Source organism: Drosophila santomea, chromosome 2R, assembly GCF_016746245.2.
Source record: "Drosophila santomea strain STO CAGO 1482 chromosome 2R, Prin_Dsan_1.1, whole genome shotgun sequence".
Taxonomy (NCBI): domain Eukaryota; kingdom Metazoa; phylum Arthropoda; class Insecta; order Diptera; family Drosophilidae; genus Drosophila; species Drosophila santomea.
Window position 1 is genome coordinate 8,442,527 of NC_053017.2, and position 10,780 is coordinate 8,453,306.

Sequence of the window (10,780 nt, forward strand, 5' to 3'; positions counted from 1 at the left end):
ATTTTTAAGAGCTGAATGTATTTCTTTAAATTTAAGCCAAATAAAAATTTCAGTTTGTTAAAGACGAAGTGCTTTGGCATAATAATTGATGCAAGGAAAAACGCCGAATATAACTAAAGGTTCATCTCTGCCAAGAAAAGTGAGAAAAAGAAGAGGGCGGAGTGGAGGAAAATAAAGGAATGAAAAGGAAAGGAAAGAAAAGTGGGGGAAAAGGCGGAAAGAGCAGGAAAGGACAGGAAACCAGGGGCGACAAGCAGAAATGGCGACATCGTTGGCCACTCAGCAGCGTTTGGTACTTGAAGCAAATGACAGTGTGGCCGGCAAGGACATCGTAAGGACAATGCTAAAGAGCACAACGAGGGCAAAAAAAACTCTGAAATAAGCGAGGGCAAACACACATAAATATTTCAATTTTTATTCGCAAATTTCACTTATGCATACATGTTTGACGTTTATGTGCGTAAAGTAAATATGAAATATTGAGCGGGCATAAAATTAAATCCACACTCAAACATACAAAGAGGAAAGATGTCAGAGTGGACCAGTTGGCATAACAAACTGCTGATAAAGAGAAAAACCCGCTCGCGAACGGGAAAACATAAAGAAAACTGGGAATGGGGAAAACATCTGCGGGCCGAACGGTCGTAAACAAATGGAAACTCTGTGCCAGCAATGGCTCCGAAATTGTGGAAATAAATGTTCTGTTTTCGGGTTTCCTCACATCAATTTGGTGCCAATCTCACATAAATGTGCTTCTGTGAACTCAGAGGCCCAAAACGTATTTTTGCGTATGTGAAAAGAGAGGGCTTTGACTTATGTGTGCATGCCCCCATTCTTTTTTATCTACCATCGGCAATATTTTTGACTTGGTCAATTGAAATTTCCTTGAAATTGATATAGATTTTTAATATATATATTTAAAATATATATTTTAATAAAATTGACTAAGGGCCTAATCTTCCTTATAGAATTAGCAAGAGATTAAGTGCACGTAGTCTACAGACTGCGCAATTGCCCAACTCATTTATTCGTGGTCAACAATTGTCGTCGTCTGATTCATGCCACGCCCCCTCTTTGCGGCCAAGCCCACCAATAAGCCATGCATTGGCAATGCAACTCCCCTGTCAATCAAGTGACAGCCACCCAGCCATTTAGCATTTCTTTCCTTTTGTTATTCAGCTTCTGATGGGAGGAGCCCCACGTTAAAAACTGCTTATCAATGAAGGAGCCACATACGTATGGAAATGCTGCCTTTTCATACATATAGATATGCACACTTGTAAGGGAAAATCCATAGAGAGATTGGCAGTGAGACATTTGCATGTGTATTTGCTTGTTGGCTGGTTGGGGTTTTGTTGTAACGTTGACATTTACGCAACATGTCCCTGTTGCATGTTTGCAATTTGCATTTGCAAATAGTTGCCAAAACGAACATCAAATGCGGCTTGACAGAGAAGCAGGATCGCAGGGGAGGGGGCTAGTTTTAGGGGGGGTGGCTCGAACACTCTGAAAAACTTGGTAATGCAGCCAGATAAATATAAATATTTATGTAAGAAATATGGAACTGCAATACGTTTACATTTTTACACATGGACCCAAAAACTCCCCAAAGTGCGAATATATATATTTTTTTTTTAATTTCAAGAAGTGCGAATATGTGTTGGTATGACTCGTTGTTACGACTGCTTTAAAATTTTAGAAAAAAAATTTAAACCATTTTTTTTGACGGTATCTTTTCTAACTGTACTGCCATTATTCTGACTTTTCCGAACGAAAGTTTGTAAATATGCATGCAAATTTCGCCCGTTCTCGCTTTTTTGCTGCATGTTTTGGCTGCCTGGAGTAAGCATTCGAGTGGGTGGCATGGGAGGTGATTTTGGCCGCAGTTTTAGTTACAGTTTTCGGTTTCGGTTTCATGTTTGCCTTGTTGCGGCAGCTCGTGTTGCATGGTTTTGTTGTTTGCCTCTTGGCATGCATTTTGATAGTTTCAGCTGGCGTTTTCCCCGACCCCGTACTTTGCATTTTCATAAATGCAGATACAATATGCGAGTGTGGCTCTTTGTATCTCAGCTGATGTGCGGATGTGCTGTGGATTGGAATATTGGCCATATTGATAACCACACAACGTCGGCAGCTAACTGGTCTTAGGTTGGGGATAACATCAATATTCTATTTTGGCCAGGAGCCTCATTCATTTGAATCCCATCTCGAGCGTTAATTTGCATTCTCGAAATGCCACAAGGCTCCACAGAGTCCCTGTTTTACTCCTTTTTTGAGCTATTAGCATATTGAAATTTGATCTGTGTGTGTTAGTTTGTTTGCTCGTCAATTATAGCGTACTTTCCCAGGCCTATTTTTCATTCATTCCCATTTCAGCTGGGATTGCAGGATGATTTGGCTCTGAATACCATTAGAAGTTCGGTATGGCTATGATTCGTAAATGGGGCTAGAAGCTGATGTAGATGATAGCAATTTGCTATGCATGGTTTGTGCTCACCTTTCTAAGAAGTGAGCTTTTGACTTGGCCTAAACATAAGGCAGCAATATAAAACCTATTTATATACTATTTTGAAGCAATTACACCGAATTGCGTTTCCACTTAGGCAAATATTGTTCCTCAGACAGGATTAATAGAAGCTGTTCCTGAACAGTTTTTCAACAACTTTCGAGGCTGAAAGCACTTTACCTAACTGGTCTTATTCAAAAGTGCTGACGCACAAGACCGAAATCATCGCAAACTTTGCTAAAAATAAACTGAGGCTTTTCATTGCTGGGATAAGTGTTCTCGGAAAATCTTCAACTAGAAAGAGCAATTAAAAAACTGTTGGCTTCGTTCTGGCAAATCACTTAAAATTATTAACAAACTTCGGCTCCGAAAGCCTGGCCTAAAAGCTGGCCAAATAAAGTTGCCATTTTTAGTCTGATGCCATGACCAAACAGAAAGGAAACTTCAAGGAAATCCCACACACACTCTCGTCCAGATAAGAAAATCAGGCGACTGGGATTAAGAGGGGTTGGGTAAGTGCAAATCAGGAAAAAGTGCGTCGAGTTTTCCCCACGTTTTTCTTCTCTTCTTTTGCGGACTTAACAACATACAAATGATGAAAATGAATGACTACATCGACGGAGTGAATGAATGAATGAGTGAGTACATGAATAAATGCATGAGCTGGTGTTTGCATGTGGAACGCGATGCTGAAAGCAGCTTACTCACGTTTGTGTAATCAGTGTGAAACCAGCACAAGTCAAAGAAAAAGGAAAAGGAAAAGCTTGGGCAAAGAAAATCCAATGAGCAAGGGAAAAGGGTCTTTCGAATAGAACACACCCATTGAAACACCCTTTTAAGTAATGTATTCTAATTAAAATAGATCTGAATTTGACTATTTAGTTATTTTTAAAATTTACCAGACCTTAACCTATGAAAATTTTATCTTAAACGCAAGTTAGCTTATAGAGTAAATGATACAACTACTCATTTAATAAGAGGTATTGCTAAAGGAAAAAACCATGTTTAAGTTGAATATACACGATGACATGGTACCTTCTTGGCTGAACACTCCAATTCCGTTCTGCTACTCCACACTTTTCCAAGGATTGAGTGACACGTCGTCGTTTCGCATGATGAAAATTCCATGTGACAATCGCTGTAAGCTATATGCGGAGGCGGGCTGAGATTAGGGCGTGGCCAAGGCAAATACCTTTATTGTATGTCAACGTGTCAAAGCCAAAGGCGCCAAAGTCAATTCGAGTTGTGGTTGTCGCTTCTTGTCGTTGACAGCTTTTCCAACATCACTTTCTCTCTTTCTCCTTCTCCTTCACCTTCAAGCTTTTTAAGTTTACAGCTAGCGCAGCATATCTCGCGGCTGGCTGAGATTGGCTTAGCTCTTGGCTACAATGTTATGGCCGGGCTTAAAAGCCCTGACTCCAATGCACTCGCAATGACTCAACAATGGAGCTGCACGCTGCAATGAAGCCACACGCACCCATTAAAACTACTTAACGAGCAATTAAAATCACCAGCTAAGCACAAAAAAGCAAACTGTGCAAAGGGGCAAAATGCAAGTCAATTGCACTTATCAAATGCTGCCAATTAGAGCGGGCGATGGAACAAAAGAATTTCCTTGCCAAAATGGGGGAGGCAGTTCCGAAACAAAAGCCAAGTCAGGGCACTAAAAATTTATGACAGCAACTAACCTCAAAATGTGAATGCCACCCAGGGCGCATTACGACCCAAATGTTGCGCCAAAGTTTGAGCAATACCCTTCCTTTGGACAGGGCACGTTGAATATGACGGCGGAAGGAGTACAAAATAATTTACAGGACCCTTTTGAGGATATTTGATAAGTAACTATTTTAATGGGACATCAAACCCAACATCTCGCTATGGAAACTTCAATAAAGTCTTTAATAAAGGTTTTCTAAAATTATGCAATATGATATGATAGTGTATTGTGTATCTGTATATGTATCTGGCCTATAAATAAGTGCAACTTATAAGCCCAAAGAGCATTAAACATTCCGTTTACCCAAAAAAGTGCGAGATATTTCCACTTTTTGCGGCTTTTGCTCGGCGCCAATGATGTCGAAAGTTGATTGCGCTTTAATGGCCGAGGCGCTGCACAAAGTTTTGGCCTCCCCTCGGAGAGTTTTCCCTTTGATATGCATTGGGAGAAGGAACATTTCTAATTATTTAATGGCTGCACCGCATGCAGTTTTGTTATGCAAATGACCTCTTGGCCTGCCAAATATTTACGACTCGGGGCGTGTTCGGTTGCAGTACATTTTCCATTCCCAACTGCAAAGCGAAACTTTCCAATCATTATTGCAGGCGTACTCGCACATGGAGTGCGGAAACTCTTGCACACACACACACACACACACACTTGGCTGAACACGTAATGACCTCCCGCTTTTCCTTTTCCTTTTCCTTTGTGCAGTGATACGTGCGCGGCAAACAAAAAGAGCGCGGCCCAAACAAAAGGCGTTAAAGAAATGAGCCACGCCATAATCGGGCTTAAAGTGCTCGGGAAACGGGGTGAAGAATTTCCCACTTAACTGTGGAAATGTGAAAAGCCAGGGGAACTAGAGGAACCAGAGTGCATGAGTGAATGAAGGCAAGGCTCTTGGAATTTCAACTTTTTGTAGTTGCATATACTTGATGTACGGTGCGAAGAAGGCTGTACATTCCGCGCTGGCAGGCCATTTTTATCTGATTTTCCAATTGCCAGCCCAAGGAAAACAATAACTAGACAATCAATCCTAAAAGTTTTTTCCGGTTGGCCGTTTTATTTATTAGGTTAACTTTTATGAAAATCACTTAAGAGCCTAAGGGAAGAAAAGCTTGTTGTCCTTCCATTTAAGGCAAATAGTTTTGTAACCAGTTAAGTACTTAAAACATTGTATCTCACAAAATGACTTTGCCTTACTGAAATGATTACAAAATAAATTAAAGCACCAATCTCGTGTGTAATGCCGATAAATTTCAGTTTGAAGGGCATGTCCCTTGTAATTATTGGCTGGTAACTTTGGCTTTCTTCTATGGTGTGAGTTCCAGCATAGGGCAGGACAGTCGTCCCATTCCAGTTGCTCCTTGGGCTGGGCATATGGCCTTTTGACAAGGAGCAAGGACGAGCTCGCTAACTTGATTGCCATTTCAATTGACCGCAGTTTTAGAATGCCTTTTGCCATAGTCATGGGAATCCAAATGGGCTGTGGAATTGGCAGCTACAGCTTTTGGCTTTTGTTGGGCTGCGGCTGCCTTTTGTCCACTTCCGCATCATTACGGACTCCGTCGCTTTGGTCGATCTCATTTTCCCCGCCATCTCTGCCAGGCCCGCCTCCAATTTGGCTATTTTTCCTCGCATTTCCCGGCATTTCCACTGGCTTTTTGTGGTTGGAAAGCGGCTAATCTGTCGCGCTCATTGAATGTCCCAAATCGAAATCTGAACTCGACCGGAAGTTGCCACAGCTGCCGGATGCATCGATACCCATTTTCAGTATGTGTGTTTTCATACAGAATTGCCCCGGCTCTTATTGTTCGGTTTTTTTCGAGAAAGGAATTTCAATTAGCGTTTGCTTTTGACGAATCCAGATCGGGAAAAGTAGGCTACCATAATAGTTGCACAAAAGCGCTTTAAAATCGAGTTCGACTAAGCTTGAATTAATCTCTCCTAGTTTCCCATTGAATCTAAAACCCTTCTTTTTAATACACATCTAAAATACAAATTGGTGGGTAAGATAAGAAACAAGGTAATTTCACTTAATGTATAGTATGTCGAAAATAGAATCTAAAAACCTAAATAAATTAAATTGGAAGAGTTTATCAAATGTTCTTGCCCAAGAAAAATCAAAAAAATAAGCCACAAATCAAGTGGATGCCGAAACGAAATAATATAAATTGCTGAAGACAGCAGTGCGATTCCAATTAACAAAGTCCAGAAAGACGAACAGAAACCATTTGGCCAAACATCCTAGCATGCCAGTATCCTAAAAAAATCGAAAAAGTTTCGGGACGAGTGTAGGAAATTTTCAGGGCAGACAGGCGAAAAAAGGAAAGGAACCCGAGGAGTCGGGAACTTTAAGCAAAACATCCTTTTTGCGGTTTGGCGCTAACTGAAGCGAAATGTATCCTGCTGAGCAGCCGAAACCATTGCCTACTTTCGGGCGTTTAGCCCGGCACTTTTCAATTTAGTTGCCATCGCCAATTTGCACAGACAAACTGCAGCTGCCACAAACAAAGTTTGCCGCTCAGCGAGGAAAATTCTAGAGTTCATGGGGAAAATTCTTGAGTTGATGGCCTTTTAAAGCCATTTGAAGCGATTGCTGCCAGTGGCAGTGGCAAGCAAGTTTTCCGCCAGCGCCACCACCAAAACAGCAAAAGACCAAAAACGCTTTGCGGTTTTCCAGCTGCTCCTTCTTCTTCCACTGCGGCTTACTGCCGCAGTTTTGTGGCCAGCTCACAATTTTGCAGTTTCCACCAGTTTTTCGCTATGTCTGTGTCTGTGTCTGTTCATGATTTATGTTGTCTCGCCTTGGAGCTACAAAATCCCGGGTCTGCAAGCGCGAAAAGAGGAAAATATGGAGGAAAAGACCACTTGTCAGTCAATGCAGTAGAGTTCTGGAGTTGTTCCAGAGTTAACCTTTCATTGAAGAACAAACACGAAAAAAAATATAGGGAAAAGTGCTCAGTGGAACATGCAAAAGTTGCAACGATTGACTTAGGAAACTAAGTGGGTTTTCCACCCACTACTCCACCTGTCCCAGTCAGCTCCGTTTGTTTGCCCAACTACTTGAAGTGAACCTAATGGCCTGATGTCTTCGATGAGTTTATTTGTTTGCACAACTCTTGTTTTCCCTGCCTGGACAATTTAGTTAAGAAAATTATCGTTTGGCTGTCAAGTGTCGTTTCGGCCACCCACATATGTAAGTATGTATGTCCTTGGCCAGCAAAGTTTAAGGAAAGAAGTTACCCGGAGTGTGCTTTCATGCTGAAAGGTTGACAGGCTGGGCAACTTAAATATGAAAGTTGGTTAATTGAATTGAATTCAGCAGAGTTTGCCCAAATAAATGCTAACGTAAAACAGATACTAAATAAATAAGTAGGATGTGGACAGCTAGTAGAGAAATCTTATAAATTAAACTGAATAATTCATTTGGGACTAACTATTTCTGAGAATGTAATGAAACAAATAAATGGAAAACAAACAATTTATTCAAACAAAGTTAGAAGAGTTATTTGTAGACAGTAAACACAAGCTGCATATAAAGGGATTATTAAATATTTATGTTAATAAAAGTGTTGTTTAAAAAACAAGATTATAATGTTTCATTTGTCTTCTTAAACACATTTGGACTACAGCGGCTTAATCGTCTTCAATAACACGTAAATAATAGTAACAGCCAATTAGTTAGTTCCAATTTGTGCTCATAACTTGATACCAATTGCCAGCACACATGTGCAAACATTCCCCTCTGGTCAAGTCTGCGTATTCGCAACATACTAATTATGTTCCTCATATTTCTCTTTTTACAGGAAACCACATGTTAACTTCCATCCACCGGCGGCCGAAAATTCCCAGGACATGGCCAACAACTTTATGAAGGTAACAAAAAAGTTCCTTCCCGCAATTCCGAAAAAAAAGTAATTGGAAAAACTTCACCTACAACGGTCACAACATCAGAGGGAGGAAATGCAAATTTTGCCACCCACTTGATATGTTGAATCTGCGTAGATTTATCAACTTTGCTAATTAACAACGTTTTCTCTTAGTTTCTGGCCGCTCTTAGTTTTTTAGCCCGATGGTCAACCAGAAACTAGTCCAAAATCTGTTTACACTCGCAACACGAGCCACTGTTGGCCCACCAGGATCTTGTTAACGGTTTCACTTATGTAAGTTCATTAGCAGCAGAGACAGAGACCGGCCATCAATCAAATCAGCAAACTGGCCAACTGACTTGGCCCACATCGGTTCGGTTAGTTTGCGTTTGCGGCTGTCGAGTGGAAATGGAATGAAAATTAGAATGAGCACACACACGCACACCCAGATCGACTGACTAAATGACGGGTTGACAGGTGAGTTTTGTGTGGCTGTGGAGCCGGTGAAGCCGGTGGAGCTGGTGGTTCGGGATCTGGATCCTTGGACAATGCCCAAGGGCAACGCGTTGTCACGTGAGCGCAGAGCTAGGCAATCAACGAATCAGGCAACCAATCAAGCGGCGTGTTACATGCAACTGAAGCGTCTACGTGACCCCAATGAGCACAGAATCCAACCGACGCAGCCCAAAGCCACCCAGTGCAACCACAGTGGTGTGGGTGGTGGTGCTTTCAACCCATCCAGACTCGCCTTTACTGTGCTTAAAAATGTTTGGTTAAGGAACGGGGTTAAACAGTAATTGGTAATACCTTTTTAAGATAGTGAGGTGCCACTAAATAACATTCACTTCCCATTTGTACTATTAATTTATCAACATAATAGTTGAAAATATTATATGTCGCTTCAAATTATTATATTAAATAATTTTTTTAACTTGTATTAGTTTATTAGTAACCATTCTAAACTTTGGAAAGTGCCAAAAATCACTTTTCCATCTATGCACCGTGGCTATCCCACGCACAATTCCAAACTCCCTCTTGCAGTATGGACTTGCCGACGTGCGTCTGTCAGGCTGCGAGTCCTGGCCAAGGACATGGCCCCCAGACAGCCAGGCATGGCATGGCTCGTACACCACCGGCCAACTCGCACTGGCACTCCCGCTGCTCCAGGCCATTTAGTCCCTGCGACACGTCAATGCTTTCATCATTTAATTAACTGCTTCGTGTGGCTAAGTGGCCAGGTGGAAGCTGGAGCGGGATTGCATATCTACATCTCACGTTTCAATTCGCAAGAATCCTAGGTGGCCCGCTTTGCATGCCACCTTTGATTGATCGCCCATCTGGCTGCGAGACTTGCCGGGAAATTCGACTGTCACTTTTCCTTGGCCACTTGGGAAAAGCGAGCAAGTCAGCAGACAAGCCCGAGTGATGTTTATGCAATGGGTAGTCGAAGGAAACTAGTGACAGCGTAAATCGATGGAAACGTCCACCTGGAAAATTGCCTTTTGGACACTTTTTCGTGTACTAACTTCCTGCGTTAATATGGTTAAACAGAATATATAGTGGTGAAACAAATCTAGACGGAAAAAATGTTCTATAATATATTGAAATACCCACTTTTTTCTACAAAAAAGACGATATTCTTCTAGTTGCGCCGAGCAAAGATTACCTTTAATTAAACACCCTCATAAGGCCAGGTTTTGGTCCTTCCACTTGCTTCCAATGCATCCTGATTATTTCTAAAATAAACCCCAAGGAGCACCAGCCAAGAGCGCCCTGAGTATCGCATTTAAAGATAAACTTGTGTGTGAATAATTTATGGGCTCCAAACAAGCCAAAGCAACAAAACGGAAAAGTTACTCCGGCTCTATCTGTACTTGTACAGATTGAAAAGAAATCCAAAAGCGATTTTTGCTTTGATTTATGTTTTTATTTTCTGCATTATATTCGAGTTTATATTTAAAACATTAGACAACGTCAGCGGCGACACAAAAGAGATAAAAAACGAGCTGAGTACTGCAAAAATAAAACTGCAGCTGCAGCAACAAAAATCCAAACAAATGTAGGTGGAATGTCGGGCTCAAAAGCGGACATTTATACTCGTACATATATCTGGATAGATAAAGCGCGGGTGAAAGGGCAGGCAGACAAATAAAGCGGAAATGTTAACAGCAACGAATGGCGCCGGCGACAGGAGAAAGGAGAAAGCAGAAAGGGGCTGGCTTTTCCTCCTCCCGAATTTTCATTTTGCACACGATTTCCGGTTAAGCACATGGGACAAGCTATCCCAGCTTGATTTCCCCCAGCCATATGCGTATAATTTATGTTGCAATTTATATATGTGCTCCTCGATATTCCATTTTTCGGCAAACTCCGATTGAGTGTCAGTCGAGCGGGCAAATATTGAGTGCAAAAAAGGTCGAGGCAGGTGAAAAGTGGCAGCAACGTTCTGTTGACATCGATACCTCGGAGAGCTGGAAGTGGAAACTGCACAGATAGAATAGGTGTTTAAGGAAAATGTTCCATAGTTTGGTCTCGAAAAGTTTAAAGGATATTTCCAGAGTGGGTATAAACTTAATCCCAAACACTCTACGGTAATGTAGAAACGTGGCGATAATAACTTCATTGCCATGCATTAGTTCTTTTATCAAAGGGGTAAGGTGTGCATTTTAAAAATGGATTCCCAGA

General features: G+C 41.5%; 1 protein-coding gene across 1 annotated transcript; it reads right to left on the reverse strand.

Annotated features, from left to right (window-relative positions):
- Positions 1–1,686: 1,686 nt before the first annotated feature.
- LOC120446765 lies at positions 1,687–2,309 on the reverse strand. The gene is given in 2 exon segments (XM_039627902.1): positions 1,687–2,145; positions 2,148–2,309. Coding segments are annotated over 2 exon segments (471 nt in total). The 5' UTR covers positions 2,226–2,309; the 3' UTR covers positions 1,687–1,752.
- Between the last annotated feature and the right edge of the window lie 8,471 nt (positions 2,310–10,780).